The 18,641-nt window shown below is 37.8% G+C and overlaps 1 protein-coding gene across 1 annotated transcript in view; it reads right to left on the bottom strand.

The window, feature by feature from the left end:
• Positions 1–18,641, bottom strand: part of MYO5C (myosin VC) — a 33,950-nt gene that overhangs the window by 7,765 nt on the left and 7,544 nt on the right. The window contains exons 9-34 of the mRNA XM_041418528.1: positions 18,053–18,159; positions 17,148–17,413; positions 16,652–16,733; positions 16,184–16,324; positions 15,410–15,535; positions 14,704–14,787; positions 13,690–13,824; positions 13,259–13,356; positions 11,702–11,788; positions 11,506–11,617; positions 10,388–10,599; positions 9,009–9,174; positions 8,511–8,657; positions 7,803–7,967; positions 7,484–7,577; positions 6,867–6,930; positions 5,675–5,855; positions 5,013–5,106; positions 4,144–4,207; positions 3,977–4,057; positions 3,409–3,589; positions 2,490–2,583; positions 1,683–1,734; positions 1,322–1,487; positions 1,038–1,125; positions 248–343 (exon numbers count right to left, since the gene is read on the bottom strand). Of these exons, the coding sequence (XP_041274462.1) occupies positions 248–343; positions 1,038–1,125; positions 1,322–1,487; positions 1,683–1,734; positions 2,490–2,583; positions 3,409–3,589; positions 3,977–4,057; positions 4,144–4,207; positions 5,013–5,106; positions 5,675–5,855; positions 6,867–6,930; positions 7,484–7,577; positions 7,803–7,967; positions 8,511–8,657; positions 9,009–9,174; positions 10,388–10,599; positions 11,506–11,617; positions 11,702–11,788; positions 13,259–13,356; positions 13,690–13,824; positions 14,704–14,787; positions 15,410–15,535; positions 16,184–16,324; positions 16,652–16,733; positions 17,148–17,413; positions 18,053–18,159 (3,183 nt within the window). The remainder of the gene's footprint in view (positions 1–247; positions 344–1,037; positions 1,126–1,321; positions 1,488–1,682; positions 1,735–2,489; positions 2,584–3,408; positions 3,590–3,976; positions 4,058–4,143; positions 4,208–5,012; positions 5,107–5,674; positions 5,856–6,866; positions 6,931–7,483; positions 7,578–7,802; positions 7,968–8,510; positions 8,658–9,008; positions 9,175–10,387; positions 10,600–11,505; positions 11,618–11,701; positions 11,789–13,258; positions 13,357–13,689; positions 13,825–14,703; positions 14,788–15,409; positions 15,536–16,183; positions 16,325–16,651; positions 16,734–17,147; positions 17,414–18,052; positions 18,160–18,641) is intronic.

Here is an 18,641-nt window from a genome sequence, read left to right as displayed (position 1 = left end):
TAAATAGTAAGAAAGATAACGGAGTCAGCATTATGTAGAGACAGAGAAATTATTTTTACACAGATAAAGCACTTCTGTACTTGAAATTTCTGGTACTGGAAAGAGAGCAGTACGAATTGTACTGGTGGTTATAGAACAGGAAATAAGGCAACTTTGAATGTCAGTGAAATATGGTGCCATGTAGTTTTTGTTATGGTGTTCTGAATATTGTTGATGACTTATAAAATTCCAAGTTTTACTAAAATACCGAGGATAAGACTCTGAATGATCCTTTCTTCATCCTCTTTTTTGTACTCCATCATTCCAATGTACTCTTTGGGCACAGCAGGCACATGGGCTTCAGCTGTCAAACACAAAAGCATTGTTACTTCCAGGTTAATGGTTAAGCTAATGGTCATGTTAGAACAAACTATTGGAGAAAAGCAGTTTTCTCTGTAATAAAGAAAGTACACACTAATGTTCTTATCTTATGGCTCCAAGCATTATGAGTTAAGCAACATTTATATTATTCATGAATAGCTTCACTGGATTCAGTGGGATTACTTGCAGTAATAAGAAACAATAAACAGCAAAGTTACACCTCTATGTTAGACAACTTTGCTATGTTTTTGAGAGCATCTCCTGTAGAGAAGAATTACTTTGTCTGTAAGAGCTTTGTACAGACTAACTTCACATCAGGAATCATCTGCCACTTGAAAGCTCATGGGAGGGGTTCCTTGTCAGATGCAGAACTAACACTGTTGGCTCAAAGAGTTTGTGTGAGGGTGTGCATAAACTGCTGTTGACAGGACTTTGTCCCTGTGCCTGCATCTTCATCATCTAGATAAAGATGTGCCTATGATTTATCTGGGGAAAAAACAAACAAAACAGGAAAGGACTTTGATGTAATTTGTGTTGATGATTCCCCCAGCATATTTTCTGAGGTATTAAATTTCTAACTCCACCCCAAACTCCATCTACTTAAAAGTATGGTTTTTTCTTCAGACACTGAGCATTCAAGGCTACTAAACAAAATAAATCACATAATAATATCTTACATTTTTCAATGGTCTTGGTCAGAGTTTTGATCTGATCTTCTAATTTTTTTATTATTCTGTCTTTCATGTCTAGCTTTTCTTCAAGATCCTGTAATAATAAAAGTCAGTGAGTTCAGAGTAAACACAATCAAAAAATCTTTATATTTGCTGGAAGAAACACCCTCATGTTTTTTTCTCCCTCAATTAATTGAAGAAACATCCTATCCATACCACAAAATCATAATTTCATTCTTTTTATCCTGCATTTCAGGTACAATTTCTTAACAACAATTTCATTTCCTCACCCTGTTTTCCACAGCAAGTCGAGTTGTCACTTGCTTTATCTTGCTTTGTAGTTCATCCTGGACTTCATCTTGCATTAAACCATTGCTCAGCCCCTCAATTCCTTGGATTGTGTCCTTCAGACTCTCTTTTTCTTTTATGTCCACTTCATTCTGGGCCTCAGTAGTTCTAAAAATAGGTAAGAAATCTTGTCTCTTTTGTGAAAGCACAGTCAGATCACACTTGTCTATTAGTTATTAACTGTACAAAGCACTCTAAGGCAAATCTTAAGTGGAATGTAATACTTTTAAGGGTTTAAGTGACTCTGTTACTACAGCTTACAGTAACTACATTTTTTATTTAAAAAAAAAATTTAAAAATTACCGTCTTTGTGTCCTATCCCGTTCCAGCTCATAATGCAGCCGATTTGACATCTCTTCCATTTTTTTCAATAATAAATGGTAGCAAAACCCAAAACAGAACAGAAACAACAAAATCAAAGGTATTTACTGTTCAGTACTAGTATTCAGTAAATATTTTATACATTCATAACTTTTGTTTCATCTAATGAAATGGAATGATCTGCCAGCTAATGTAACAGAGAAATATGTGACTACTCCATACCACACAGAAAATTATATGGGATGAAGAATTGTGATACTACTAACTTCTTGCAGTTGGCAGCAAAACTACTCATAAATTTTAAATCAGTTGCCTAGGAAGACACTGCAGTTACAGACACTCCAAAAGCAGAGTATGCTTTCCTAAATTGAGAAGAGCTTTTCTCTCTGTCTCCCACTCTGAGTTTTGCAGCATTCTCTTAAATCTACCTCATAGAGTATGCCTTAAGCTCCAAATGATCTTTCCTTTTTACTGTTTCCAAAGGACATACTCTATTTCACACATTCTTAGCAGAACCCTATGGAATACGTTTGGAGACTTCCAAACCACAGAACTGAATGACCTCAAAAAGGTAAAAAAAGCACATATTTGCAAGTATCTTATTTCTTCAGAAGAGATATAACACATATTTTTCATTGCATTTCTTCCATTTTACTAATAAGAAAGTAAGTAATAAGGCAATTAAGTCCTCATGGAAGATTAGTTCAGCTTTTAGAAGTTCAGTTCCAGGGAATTCATCAAGTTCACCTCAAACAACTGAAAGACTGAGGACCGTAGTGGGACCATTACCTTTCAACTTTATTGTCTGCTCTTGAAGACGGTTTTCAAGATCTGATTTTTGATTTTCAAGTTCAGCAACTTGCTGCTTAAGATCTGGGATTACCTTTTAGAGAAAAAGGAGATTTGTGTATTTCAGCATGTTCCTTCTTTTCAAATCCCTGCAGTAGTTCCTAAGTCACGCCATGACCCTGGACTGCCAATAGTCAAAACCAGAGAGAGGCTCTGGGTAGGTTCTGCTGCCTGTTGCCTGGAGGAACCTTCTGCTGGCCACTCTTAAAAACTAATATTGAGCTAATAGAATTGTTGGACTTTCCCACTACTACCATTGTTTTGTTCTAGTTTAAAGGAAATTACACTACAGCTTTAATTTCCCTAGTCCAATTAACAGTAAAAAAAACCCCTCAACATTCCATAAAACAGTTACAAAAATAATATCATAAATAGCTTTTCCTTTCATTTTCAATTTTTGTAACTCTGTTTTGAAAACATTTCTTCAATCATTTTTCAGAAAAATGATATGGCATGTGCTATCTTCTGGAACAACACAAGTTCCTTGTGTCAGACAGTTTTGCACAGCACCAGGTGTCAGGCTCTGCAGCCGTACCTGTAGCTGGTTTTGGAATGTGTAGCTGCCCTCTGGTGGGGAGAGCCTCAGAACTCTGAGGAGGCTTCTGAGAAAAATCTCAAATCAGGTTCAGGCAAATGAAAAGGCAAAAAGTCTCTGCGAGGCTGCCCCAGCAGGCTGGACACTCAGACAGCAAATTTGGCTGTCTCCTTACACACTACCCCAGCAGGCAGGGAACGAGCCTCAGGGATGTGCCGCCTTACACGGCCCCACTTGTTTGAGCCTTGAGATTTCAAAGACATGCCCACAATATTTTGAGAGCCACAAACACATCTGCGTTGTACTTCTACACCTGGACCTTACCAGATTTTCTGAAGTTAGCCTGCTAACTTCAAGCCGAATGCCATCATTTATGTCATTTTCCTCTCTGAATAATTTTTGTAGATGATTAATATCTTGATTAAGATGTTCAACTTTAAAGTTCAAACCTTCAATCTCCTTCTCATATATTTCTTTCTGAGACTGGAAATGGCTTTCCAATACTCTGTTAAAACAAAAAAGAGAAGGAACATGGCAGATGTAGAATGACCTTGATTAAATGGGTCAAATTTAATACAAAGTGAAAACAAAGTACTGCGATTAACACAGAGATATTCCATTACATCACCTGTGCATTAAAGGAGTTGAAAGTTATGCATGATATCTCAGAGGAAACACATTTTCCTGACTGACACATACACACTTATCTTACTGGCTTGGTAAAAGTTTATTCAACTGATTTTAAACTGCTCAGCTCATCATATAATGTAGTTTGTTCATTGCCTTAACAGAAGTTCAGCACTGCACTGTAAAGTTTGTTACCCACTGATCTTTTGATTTATCTTCTAGGTCACAGCTTGGAGTTATGGAAACATTGAAGAACTGAACTAACCTTGTGGCTTTTTTCAAGCCCTCGTAAGCAAACCACAGTTCTCCATCCTCATTTAGGTGCTCCAGATCCTCTGTAGAGAGTCTAGAATGCAAGACAGAACCATTAGTGTGCAGATGACCATAATGCATTCCTTAAGCTTTTCTGAAGATGCCTCAGAAGAAAATTACCTGCTTCTTACATCTTCAAAATCATAACTTTCAAGAAGCTGCTTTGTAACTTCTGACATCTTTTCTGGAAAAAAATCCACAAAGTTTATAAAATTAATTATTTTCTCTGCATGTTTCATTATAAAGATCAAACCATCCTCTTCCTAAATCTAACAAGGTTCTTCCCTGGTACTCAGTAAATATATCTGATTTACCAGAGGAATACCATGAGGGACTTGGTTCTACTTTGGGACATGTAGGAGCATTAGGTTGATGTACCACCAATACTGCTTTTTTCCTGAACTTTCAATGCAAAGTTACATCTTCCTGGTCTGAATCTGGGCAACTCCTAGAGTTGTACAGATGATTTATCATCTTGTGCTAGGTTACCACATTAAATGCTGCAAATAAAGGTTTGCTCTTTGACATTATTATCATTAAACAAAGTTCACAATAGTAGTGCTTGGTAAGTACATTTTTCCAAAGAGAACCCAACTCAGCAAGTTATTTAAGCGTATTTGACATTATTGGATCAAGGACAAAGGACAGGATGAATGAAAACTAGATAATGTATTGTTTATACATTTTTGGGTCACTTGTTAAACTCTAAGTGAGTTAAATTTTAGGTGAAGTTTAAATCATTAGTATTTATTTCTAAACACAAAGGAGAAATGTCTGAAATCAGAGTTTCCTCAAAGGGGTACCCCAGATCTCAGTGTTCAGTGACCACTTTGTACACTGTATAGATATGGATGAATGGAATTAAAACCACCACAGGATGGGAAGGAGAACTGGAGTTCTGTCATAGCTGACATTGAAGAGACCAGTTTAAACTGGCCTGGCTCACACTGCACTTAGGAACTCTCTGCACTGCCTGGTATGTAGCTTACCCCTCAATTCTCTCTTCTGTGAGTGGGCCTGCTTTTCAACATCCAATTTCTGTGTCTGAAGAAGTTCAATTTCCTTTTGCAACTTGGGTATTTTCTGAATCAAACAGAAATCATATACTGACACAAGGAGTGGATGACAAGAGCTGAGTATCAGTTAAATCATAATTATAATAAAGAACAAGGTAATATGGTGAAAAATGTGTTGTGTTTAAAGCATCTGGTTCTCAGGCATCAGAGCAGAACAGTAATGTGAGGTACTGAAAAAAATATGTTTGTGCCATGGAATTGACTCAGAGAACAAAATGTGACTTTACACTAATTTAAGGTTCAATTTATAAACTACATGTATGGCAAATCCACTGAGAAACTAATACTTTCTCAGGAAAAAGGAAGGAAAACAGATCAATATATTTAAATTTATAAATACTAAAACAATTATTCTTGAAAACATGCACTTATTACTGCAAGCATTAACTTGTATTGTCTACTACATGAAAACAATGAAATATAGCGATGCGTCAAATACAGCTTATTACCTACAGCTTCTCCTAAAAATGGACTGGAAATAAAAAATTAGTGAAGATAATCTATAAACAAAACATGCACATTCTCCACTTGCTTTCTCTAGCAAAGACTCCAAAATGAAATGAGTAGTGTTTTACCTGTGCTTGTTTTGTAAGCTGTCCTACTTCCATTTTCAAGCCATCCTGAATGATAATTTCTTGCTGAATTTGTTGCTGTAGCTGAGTTTTTTCTTCTTTCAGAATCTTAATTTCTCCCTTGAGCAATTCAATCTCCTTTTCATAGTCCTGCTTCTGGTTTTGAAAATTTTTCTCAAGTATCCTAAAGAACACAATGAAAAGGTAATTTTATTCACCTACATTCCAAGTGAAAAAGTGGGCTTTGTTTTAGTTTTAATTTGAAGGACATGCTTCCTTGAAGAGCACTTAAATGAACGATAATTACTTGAAAATGCTATCCTACATCCTCAGAACCCACCCACATAATGGATGATAATGGGAAGAGAACATCCCTATATTTTCTTACAGTATTCGCATATTATTTTTCCTTTACAGTTTCTTACAGTTTACAGAATATTTCTGCTGGATTGGCTTCCAGCATCACATAGGTAACGAGCAAACCAGAAAAACTAGGAAAAGAACTCCTCTTAATATAATCTGAAGGTATTGGCAGCTGAAATTAGACTGAGCTGGGGCACCACAGCCCTCAGGAGCAGTGACTGATTGCTCTCTTCACACTTCAGAGAACAGCACTTCTCTGGTACTGGAGGTTCTCTGTCTTGGACTGGAAAAGTTATTGGGAAATAAACACTTGATCCCAGAAAAGCATGGTGAAAGCAGCAGCCATTTGCTGATTGAGAACAGGATTTGTACTGAAAATTAAATACCTAAGGGGGGAAAAAAAAAGTTCTTTCCTTTACATTTTTAACCAAATGTCCTTTACAAACACTGCCTTTCCCTCACACTGAATCCTTCCATTCTGTCCTTTCATATTCACTTCTCAGGAGCTCTGACTGCTGTGGCTATCAGCTGCTATTCCACTCCTGACCAAACTCTGAGGACATCTCCAAAGAAACCCTTACCATCAGAGTTGCCTTTCAATTGTCAGAGACACAAGAAAAGACAAGAAATTGCAAAACCAAGAACTGCATATGACTCACCCCCAAACAAGAATGTGCTTTTCCTAAACTCTGCATGAAGCACTTCAGTACCAGCACTAATACCCAATAAGATGACAGATTCATAAGTGATGCCAGCATAATACATTTGCAGAAGGAGAAAGAAAGAGAAAAAATGAATGCTGTTTCAAAGAAATAAATATCAGATTACATACATTCGCTGGTTTTCTTCTTTTTGTACATCATTGAAGAGTTGCTGTGTGAGGTCATCCATTTTCTCTGTCAAAAAATATTTTAATATTTCAAAGACCTTAATGCAATGTGTCAATTTATTAAAAAAAAGCATGACCACAATGAGAAGTTTTAATAAGTAACCGTTAACTTTCTGAAACTACTCTCTCAAGTGCCAAAAATTATCACAGTACATTTTACAAGTAATGCTATAGGAACAAAAAGATTCTGAAGTACCAAATTGTGCAATTATTCATCTAAAGTATACTAGATCTCATGTGCTGCCTGTGTCCTTTGAAATTAGATTCCTAAAAGTAGTGTATTAAAGGAAGCAAGGATGAGGCTACACATTGAAAGAACATGTGTATGAAAAAGGACATGTAACAGGAGGAGAGCTTCTGCTACTGAAAGAACAAATTTAATTTAACTATAAAATAAAAAGAATTTGCACACTTGTGCTACACATTCTAAGCAAGAGAAGGACCAACTTCCAATACACTAGAATTTCAGCATTTATATTTCTTTTATTAGAACAAAAGTAATTTACTTTTGCTGGTAAACCCCAATATAACTCCTTTGGAACTCCCTTTAGTTATTGTACCTTTCATTTCCTCAGTTTTTTCTTGGAGTTTTATTTCTAAGGTCTCCTTCTGTTCTTGTAATTCTTTATTCTGATTCTCAAGTTTTAAGATTTTCTGTACAGGCAAAATTAAGCAAAATATACAAATTACAAAGGAGGAAGAAATAGGTCACAGAAGATCTTACATTTAAAGAAGCACAAACAAAATCTCTTCCTTCCCTGCTGCCTCCCCCCAAAAGAGTATAGTTACTTAGAAACTCTCAAATCATGCATTTGAACAATCCAGTAACTGAAAACATTATTTAAGAATAAAAGCACACAGATGGCAATTATAATTTACCTGCTCACTGTCCTCTTTATATTTTTTCCCTTTCTCTTCATATGTTCTCTTTTGAGCAGTTAATTTTTCGAGTTCTGATTCAAGTTTCTGAATTGTATCCACATCATTCACATGAGCTGAAGCCAGATTGGTCAATCGTTCCAGCAAACCATGATTTTCTCTACTCTACAATGAGCAGGACAGAATAAAAGGAAACAGAAAAATGCACTGAAACTGTTCCATGGAATTCTAAAGGGAGTACCTGACCTACTTCTGCTCTCCATCCCATATAGTTCATGATTATTTCAACCCAGGACTGTTTCCATCAACTAGGTTAAAACTACCATTTTAAAGACAATTTGGCTGGAATGGTTCTCAAAAATAAGCTGCAAAATAAACATAATTTTGAATTCCCTAAAGTTAAAAAACATGTTGCACCAGAGGAATATCTCATACAATCTTCATCCTAACATCAGAGACTGGATAGACTTAAGAAACAGTAAAAAGCCCAAAAAGGTAATTGCAGACTCTTCTGACTTGCATTATTAACCCAAAAATACAAGGAAATCCTAGATGATTCTTTCTACCCTGGGTGTAGAAAGCCTAGTAGTTTATAATAAAGGACCATAACCCTTACATATTCTCCTATCTTCTCAATACAACATCTTTGACTAGAGCACATAGGTTAAAAAACTTAGTACAAATCAGAAGCTGACTGCTTCCCCTCACCTGTTCTTCTATCTTTCTCTGAAGCTGCTGAACTCTGTAGGAAAGCTGGATATTCAACACAAAGCGCCGAATGTTCTGGAACCTGCGCCTGGCCAGCCATGCACGGGCATATTTCTGGAGAACCACAGCCTTCTGCTCCTCACGCATCTTTAAAACAAAGTATTAGCATCTCTCTGTAATTAGCTCAATCCACATCAATTATAACAGTCTGTGAGCCTACACACACTGGTGAGGACAAATGCAACTCATGGAAATATCAAAATATTGAGATATCCAGACTGCAGACACATTTGAGCCACTGTAGTAACCATAGTAAATGGTCTGCATCCAGCATAAACTAGACAGAGATCTTGGTAAAAAACCAAAAAAACAGAGCAGAAGATACAAGAACCAGACAAGCAAAAGGTAAAGTATTGGGAATAACTGCCATTGTGTTAATTTTTCTACAGAGCATGAGTTGTTTCCAGTTACTGAAATCAGATGTTTGATAGGCTGTACCTTGCGATACTTTTTTCTTGCTAGAAATCCTCTCGTGTAAGCTTGTATTGTTACAGCAGCCACATGGATGAGCTGGCAAAGTCTACGGACGAGGTAACCCCGACAGTATTTCTGAATAATTATAGCTGCCCATGTCTCCTTCAGATTTCTTGCAGTTATAGCTTGCCTTAATTCAAAAGACAATAAAATTTACTTAGGTCACATTAGATTTCTCATGCTCATTACCTTGGTTGGTCAAATTACATACACACATACAGAAAAGAAGATAACAAAGCTGGGCATCCATTATCAAAAATAGAGCTTGTTCTTCAACCAAAGTGAAAGAGAGGGAGATACCCACAACTTTTAAATGTGTCCACAAGCATTTGTTCTGATGGTCTCTTTACAAAAACCTCCCAGCCTGCACAGAGCCATCTTTCATTCTGCTTTGCGAATGCCTGGTGCACTTTCTTTGGAATAGTTTGTCCATACTAATCTGTACATCCCTGATTTCTTCTCTGGCTCTGAAGCTCAGAAGAAAGCCCAACTGGGCCATCTATTATCAGCTAAGGACTGAGCTCACAGGCAGACAGACCTCCTGGGAATCTGGCAGACAACAGTGGAAACCTGTTGGGGTACTTCTCTCATACCAGCTGAATAACTTTAACACAGTCAATTTCATAATTACAATCAAGAGGAAATGGAAATACAACCTGAATTGCTCTTTCATAAAAACTACACTTGGGGCACTAGCTGGAGCTCCTGTGTGCCTTCAGACAGGCCCAGGAGCCAGTCCCCTGTGGGGATCCCAGTTGTTGGTTTCTCTGGGTTTGGACTGAAGGCACTTGAGACATGTTTAGACTCAGCTGTTTATTATTTCTTATCAGTAAAACAGTCTCACCACTGTGAGCTCGGCAGCTTTTCATTAGAAGGCACAATATGGCTAACAATCTCCTGTTATAAGGTCTTTTAAGACTAAACTATCCAATTAAGAACTGACACCTAGACTGTTTCCCCTTTTAACCCAATAACTGATCCCTAAGAGCCCCCAGTGTGGACTTTTCTGCCCAATTACAAAATGCCACCCAAACCCATGAAGAAGAAGAAAGAAGAAGCACGAAGAAGAAACCTAGGATGACACCCTCTGCCCTCCCTCTTGCTTCCATCCACAACATACTAAAAATCCCAAAACCTAAATTTCTCACCAAGTGATACACTCACACTACTCTCTATAATCTATTGCACACTTTTGTGGATTCTAGTCTATCTTGAAGTCTAGGAAACCTTCTCCATGAAGCAGGGTCAAAGCCAGTGCACCTCTGGGGGTCAGGGCACCCCAGAGCAGACAGAGAAACACTCCCAGTGCCCTGGGTTTCCAGTCCCGTGCCCAGGCAGCATACCTGACGGTGCGCTGCCCGCGGAAGTACTGCTGCACGGTGAGCGCCGCCCTCCTCACGGCCAGGAACCGCCTGCGCTGCAGCCAGCCCCGCACACGCGTCTGCAGCAGGACGCACGCCTGCCTCAGCTTGTCTGAGCGCAGCTTCTCCAAGTAAGCAACCTGTCCCGCTCTGAAAAAAATTTTTGTTCTCCCAAACTGGTATTGGTTATGATCCTGAAAAGAGAAAAACAGTAGGTACATTAAGTTTCTATTCTAATTTTGTTGACCAGATATTGTCTTCCTTTTATAAATTGCCACTTTGGGCAAGCTCTGCTTCAAGACACCATCTTCCTAAATAAGAATATCCTCTCTGCCTGCTATGTAGATAGGAGAATGTAAGGGGGGAAACCCACTTAGCAGGAAAGACACAGGGAACAACATCAAAAGTTGTACACTCATCACCTAAAATTAAAGGGAGGCTCTGGACTTATCATCAAGGCCTTAAAAGCAACCTCTTCACCTCCTCCTACAAGTCTGGTTCCATGGGCTCAGCAGCACCTTTTGATGCACGTTTCTAGCCTGGAACCAGAGAGCTGTGTGAGCAACAACATGGGGTGAGGCTGCTTTTAATTTTCAGCTCTCCCCTTGGCCTGTGAGCTACTCAGCAAGTGTGCCTGTGTTTGGTGTCACACATCCCTGAATCTGAGCTCAGTCCTGGTGTGCTGGCTGGACCAGGACCAGCCTCACCACCACAGGCTCCCCTAACAAACAGAAGCAACGGGCAAAATAGCAAATTTTTGAGCAGCTCTTCAATAAGCCGCATTCCACCAAAAAAATCCCTTGTGCTTGTAGTACTTGACAAATGTATACCATTTACTCTTTACTGGTTTATAAATACAGGAGCTCTTCCATTTTGCAAGTGACAATAACAAGCACAGAGAGGTTAAATTCTCTGTCTACAGCCACATTCTGACTGTCACAAGGTTACTGACCCACAAGCCTGCGTACAGTGAATCAGGACAAACAGTAATAATGTAAATACCTTTCCTATCTGAGGAGAGATATTACCCTTGGCAAAAGAGACCTTTTATTACTAACAGGTGCTGTAATACATCTATTGGTTGGTGCAGACAAACCAACCTGGATCAGCCTCTGTAAAACGATCTTGCAAATCTGTTTCTTGTCATTCATGGAGAGTTCCTGCTGTGTCATAAGAATGCTGTAACGGCTGAAAAACTCAATGTAAGTCCACCTGGGAAATTAGAAGTGAACAAATTAATTTCATTAACAGACAACTAGGTGTTTTTTGGCATGGGGGGCTCACTGCTATTCCTACCTGGATGGGTAGCTCTGTGCACTAATCCGAATAGTCTCCAAAACACCACATGCTCGCAGCTGCTGGGCAACTCTCTTGGAATCAAACCTAAAAAAACGCAGTGTTACACTGCTACATTTCTGCTGGGTTTGGCATGCTGTAATAATTACAATCATTCCACCAACTGGATTTGTATTTCTGCTCATAGGACACAAAACTCCCCACTTCTTATATAGTGTCTTTCTCTATATCACATATTAAACAGATAAATGCATTAAAAATCTGGGTTTTCTGTTTCTTTCTCAAAACCAAAGGAAGACTGTATTTTATTTCTCTCATTTAAATTCCTATTTCCTTTCAGTATTAACTGTGGCAGTTCATAGCAGCAAGTGGTAAAGAATAGCTCCACTCTCAACACAAAATACACAGAAATAAACCCCCTCAGCAACCCACTAGGAAGAAACTCTCCAGGTATTTTTTAGCCCATTAATTATGAATAAACCAGATTTTGCTCATTAATACCTGGGTTAAAAATTACAAATACAAGGCATATAAAGGCTCTTTCCTGCTCTGGACCAGAGCTGATATGCCCACAGAACACATCACCAGTGTCAACTCAGTACTAGCCAAGAGACCCCTGTGGCTGGCAGATGCCTACAGTGTTCTTTCAGAAGCTCTTGGTGCACTCTTTTAGTCTAATTCTGACATATTTTTACATTATCCAAGCTATTTCTGCCCTCACTGCAGACTCATGAGAGCTCACTGCAGTGATAGTGATATAATATCATCAGTAACGCATTTTGCATGGTAAGATTTTGTCTGGCTAAAGAAAATGAGCTAACATACTTAAAAGATTGAATTTAGAATCAAAGCTGGCCTCTTCCCTCCTACTCATATACGATAAAGGCTTTAATTTCATTTGTCAGTGCACTGCCTGCCAGCTGGAAGTTGTATAACTGACACCAGAGTGCTTCCACAGGTCTGCCCACAAAAGAGACCAACAGCTGCATCAAAGCTGACTCCTACTCACAGGTTAGTGCTTATCCATCTGGCCATAGGAATTATGGAAATTATATGCCACATATGACTGTATTAAAATATTAAAATTACATAAAAATTGGGGGAAAATCTGGGGCTATGTTCAACAGTGTTCACACCTTTTCTGACTTCTGAAGCTCTTTTAAATATTTCTGCAGACAAAAACGAATTTCACAAAGAAAATAGCAGATGTTTTTATTCTCTAAATATGAATTGGGGTTAATCCATACTGCATAAGGGCAACACACCTATACAAAATATTCATCAACTTAAACTAAAGGAGGAAAACCTTTACCCTAAAAATGTTCTGACAAGTGCACAAGCACTAGCATCTAACTCGAAAATTATTAGGTTAAAGGTAACAATAATGACACTTAAAAATTCAGTTTTGTAAGAAGACAATATTTTTTTCAACTTCAGCTGTCTGGGAAGGAAAACCATGTTCTGCATGGGAAGTTTCTCCACAACAAGAGTTTAGCTTGCTGACACACCACTACAGTGATACAGAAAAGCACAGCTGAGCACAACTAACATACTTACTCAAAAGGCAATTTCTCATCATTTGGCTTTATGCATCTCACATAATGAGGAGTGGTTGCATTGAGTGTCACCATAAGCAAAGACAAAGAATTCCGGAACTGGAAAATATCAGACATAAGAGTTTTGCTAAAGAAAGATTTCAGTAAAAAGTCAAATCTTGGTCCTTTAGTTATTTGTTAGGTTTTGGCTGGACACTGGGAGATAGGGTTTAGATCTTATATGCAGGAAATTGAAGATTGTGGCTGTACCAAACAGCCTCCTATATATAAAATAAACACACCTATTATACCCAGACCTGGAGCACTGCTCTGTGGCTCTTGCTGTCCTGAAAACTGGACAGTTCCCCATGAATAGTGACAGAACCCAGTCTCAGACTGCCCAGCATTTCCCAGAAAGTACAAACACCACAGAATAGCAGGTTTGTGGGGTACCTTACTGCCCACAGTCGTCCGGAGCTGCTTGTTGGGTGATTTCAGAACAGGTCTGGCAGATTTGATGTTTATAGCTGAACTGAAAGGTGAGACAGACACTGGACTGTCTTGAAAAAAATTTGCACACAGATGAAACTAAAAGTGTGGTGAAAGAACCAGAGTTAAACACTGTGTAACTACAGCATGATTTTAATCAAAATTACATTTACTGTAACAAAATGCAAACCCCTTAATACTTAGGCCAGGTATTGCAGGATTTTGAACTGGGTATCAAACAAACAACAACTGGAAAAAAGAGTTGCAATGATTCTGAGTCTATTGTGCAGCACTCACACATTTCACACACAGAAATCAACATCAGTGAAAGCAGCCTGCAAAAGCTATTTAAATATAAGCAAATACGGACATAAACACAGAGCAGAGCTAAAAATAAGACCACTTAAGGCTGTGTTTTCACAATATGCAATTTAAATTAAGAACATATTTTCAGGTCAGATGAAGTTAGCTTCTTAAGAGTAATCCTGAAGTCTCAAGGCTATAGACTTCAAAGAGACAAGCAGGTGGGTAGTGGCAGGCACACATAAGACACCTGATGTTTTCCTTGCCCTGGCATTCTCTTAATCTCTTTTGAAGAATAAACAAAGGCAGTTGTTAATGATAAACTACCTATGAAATCTGCATGTAAGGACTACAGGGAAAAAAAAAGTTTTTCAGTTACAAGGATTACAAAATGCTCTTGAAGGGAGATATTAAAAGAAAACCCCAACATAACTAGCAAAGTAAATGCACATGTATGAAGGAAGTGGAACACTGTGTTTTTTCATCTTGCATATTATTTGCTGTTAAAAATACACACTTTTATACTATTAAATAAATTAACAGAAATTAAGATTAAATTAATTTATTCAACCTATTAAAATATGTATATCAGAAGAAACATTTAAAAATCAGATCTGAACTAATTCCAGTAAAATTAGGTATTCAGAAGATTAATCATTACTGTTTGTCACAAACCTTGCTCTCTTTCAAGATTTCAATCAATACTTCATGCACTGTATCTCTGTTTTTTTCCAGAAATCCTTCACATTTATATTCTACCTGTGCAAACAGGTGAAATCATTAACTTTTCAGCAACACATAAACAAACAGTTGGCAAAACAATAATTTTTACTCTCCCTGCTGTGGTAGCCAAGAGCTCTTTATTAATCTCCAACATGATGGCTGAAACTCTGCTTTTCCCAATTCCATTATCACAATGGAATTCTTGCATCCTGCAAATTTAGAAGCAGGACAAACTGCTAGATTCCAAATCCTTCTGCTTTCATTAGGAACTTCTTTCCTCCTTTCTTCATTATTCTCTGATTTCAAATCAAGGCACCACAAAGGAATACTGTATCTGAAATGTAAATCACTGAGACTAAAATGTGTATGAGCTACAACTGTAACTGTTCTATTTATACATTGTATTATTTTTCTGCTTTTTCAATCTGGTTGATTTATTTTTATGCTCTTAAATTCATTATCTTAAGGACTTCTTACACTTAAATGGCATGTTACAGGCAGTATCACCAATAAACAAATAGCACTACGTATTGGAGATCAATTTTATAGAAGTTCCAAATAGGTGTGGTTAATATTTCCTATTTCCTACATTTGTTTTTTTTCTGAATGAGCAACTGCTAGAAACACAGGGAACAATACTGTGTTGTTTACACTCTACCTTATCAGCAAAGTGTTGAATGATGAAAGAAGTGTTTGACATCCTTGGCTTTTCAAAGAGTGCGTTTTTATTGACAAAATTATTATACAGCTTTTGAAGCCAGTTTTCATCTTTTCCATGAGGCAACTGTAAGAATAAGAAGGGCAATCTCTTTAACAAACTGAGCTGTGGAGCAGCAGAGCTGCTGACTATCAGTAAACACTCTGCATAAAACCCCTTCAGTGAATTACAAAGTCTGATAACCAGTTCGGACCCACCAGTAGCAAATAATTTTTGGAAAGAAGATTGTATTAACCCACAAGATTTTGTATCAAAATCAGTGATTTGTGGACTAACTAAATTTGAAAAATATTGCTGGAAGAGCCCCCTGGGGACTCTTCAGTCCAAATTCCTGCTTGGAGCAAGACTAGCAGCAGCAGACTGCTCTCTGCCCTCAGTGCAGAAGTGAGGAAGGATGAGGATCCCGCTGCACTCCTGCCCAGCCTGCTCCAGCCCTGCACTGCCCCCACAGGGATCAGCTCCAGCTGCTGCCTTACTTCCAGCTAAGTTCTGAGATCCAGCCTTATGTTCTTAATACTATAAGAGTAAGTAATTCACAGTCAAGATTGCCAAATAGAGGGCAAACATCAATGTTCCTTTTCTGAAGAAAATGTTATATTTTCCACTGAAAATGGTAAAATATGGATTACAAGCCCCACTTGTAAAAAAATCTATACAGTTGTTGATTTGTTTGTTTGTTTTTTTTTTTTTTTTAATGAGCAAATATTAAATTACCAAGCATTCTTCATCCAGAAGTTCTAAAATTCCCATTTTAGCCTCAATAAGGTCAATGACAGGCTGGTTGTCATAAAAGTCTATTAAAGTCCATGGGATATCTTCCTTCATATATTCTTCTTGTTCAAGTTTAAAGACATGCTGGATTTGCAAGAATTATGAAAACATAAAGAAGGTTACAATTAAGGGAAAATAAGTACAGTGTCTGCATGTGCATAGCTGTTGTATACATAAGATAGAAAAAAAAATATTTTGGAGTATACTGTATGTCTGCCTATAAGAAAATAAGCTTCTAAATTTTCATTTATATATATGTGTGCCTATGCTCACATATAAAAATAAAATATTTTTATTTATTACTGGATAGTCACTATCCAGAAATACCCATCACTCAAGCACAAACAGCATTTACTAATATCCACCCTGAAGCAAAATAAGGTAAAGAACTGTAACTAAAAAAGAACATACCAGGTTAAATTGCTGCTGTAGTTTTTCATTAGCATAATTGATACAAAATTGTTCAAAACTGTTCACATCAAACGTTTCAAATCTGAAACACAATTCAGATAAGGAAAAAAATTCTTTGACATCAAAATCAAATGGCAGCATCCCTGAAACTCTTTGGAGATATCTTAATGTTTCTAAGACAATTAACTAATGGTAAGACTAATGAAGATGCTAAGGAAGTTCTAAACTTCTCTAAAAGCTAATGTTACCCAACATAATAGAGCTAAAAAAACCCAGAGCTAAATCTAAAAGTATCATATGAGAAGCTAAATTTAAACAAAAAAAAAAAAAAAAAAGTATTTATAGTAGCAGAGGATTTCCACTAATCTGGGTGCTAAAGAACTCACATGACCATGACCTTTTAGCAAAAGAAGCCCCTCCAAACTCATCAGCACAAAAAAAGTGCCTTTTTTATCTCCTCCAAAGAAATGCACTCTGTTTCCAGAGACGTTCTTACCCATAAATATCCAAAACACCAATGAAAGTGTGCTGTTTGCCAGGGAACTGCAGAGCTTGGTTAATTCTTTCCACAATGAAGTCAAATAAATGGGAGTAGATCTTCTTGGCCAGAGCATCCCTGGCGTTGACAGCCTGGGCCCTTGTCATGGGCTTTACCACGGTCTCTGAGGTGGTGACAATCTTTCGGTGGCACAGCCACCGGTTCATTTTGTCACAGTTTAAATCCAGAAGCTCACAGAATATACTGAGATGTTTATCTTCCATCTTTAAAGAAGATCAATAAATATTATTAGGGTACATTTAATTATTTAACTGTTGTCTAGAAAGTGAAGTCCTTGCACTGCTGCCACCAAACTATGATTTTTATTTTTAGATAGGCGAGGGGCTGTATTTACTTATTCCTCTGGCAAAATAGCAAGATGAGCTAAAGCAAATAATACTGGATAAAGCTTCTGATACAGGAGAGAAAAACTTGGACTGGATGAGATGTTTTGGATTAAGACACTGAAAGAAAGTTACTTTGGTCTATTTTTAGGTGTTCCTGACTTTTAGACTTGCATAGCTTGCTAGGACACATTCTGAGCAGCTTTGACTATGCTCTAATTCCTGCATCCTGCAGAGAGTTCCAAAATGGATTTTTCCAGCAGCTGTGGATCAATTGGATATGGAGCACTCTTAGCCACATTTTGCCTTTTGTTAAACCTTCTGAAGCTGGGCACAGAACAGCATCTGTGTGAACACTCGCTGCTGTTCCACACAGATGGAGATGGAGAAATCAATCAAGTTTTGTACACCAGATTTAATGCTGCTCTGAGCCCCAGATATGAGAGAAACTATTGCTAAAGCACTTCTGGCATAAAATAGAACAGAAAATGTTAGTATCTGAACGAGCTACTTCCTTACACTGATGGATGATCTTTCATCTCCAACAGCTGCTACTTCCACGTTGCCCAAGTGCAGGATTGCTGCCAGCATTTTAAAAACATCCATCTGAAAATCCTCCTTCAGACCTAAAAAAACATTCTTTGATTATTTGAAATACACAGAAACAATACAATTAATTAAATCAGAACAATGCTGGGTAACTTGCTTTGCTGTGCAGCCAAGAATTGTACAGCATCTCTGCAGAGTAGGATGCAAATCCTTGGTTCCGCCCATTTTCTGCCTGTCTGATCTGATGATATATTGGGCATAAGTTCCTGTACCTCCCCAGGTGCCAGCTCAAGTCTGATTTAGCTTTTACATAAGCTTTTACTGGGGCAAAGAAGCTTCTGGTATCACTTCTGTCACAGCATGTTAATTTATGGCCAAGAAAACTCCAGCCCTCAATGCTTCTGACCAGTAACAATTAACACCAGTTGCTAATTGTTCCTACCCAGCACTTCGAAAACAGACCAACCACAATGGACAAGCTATGAAAAAAACTATTTTGGTAATTACTACTAACATTTTGGATATTTCAGAAACAATACACCTTTGCCCATTTCAGGAA

Source organism: Onychostruthus taczanowskii, unplaced genomic scaffold (genome assembly GCF_017590055.1).
Source record: "Onychostruthus taczanowskii isolate IOZ18803 unplaced genomic scaffold, ASM1759005v1 scaffold6, whole genome shotgun sequence".
Classification (NCBI taxonomy): domain Eukaryota; kingdom Metazoa; phylum Chordata; class Aves; order Passeriformes; family Passeridae; genus Onychostruthus; species Onychostruthus taczanowskii.
This window is presented reverse-complemented; position numbering and strand designations above follow the sequence as displayed.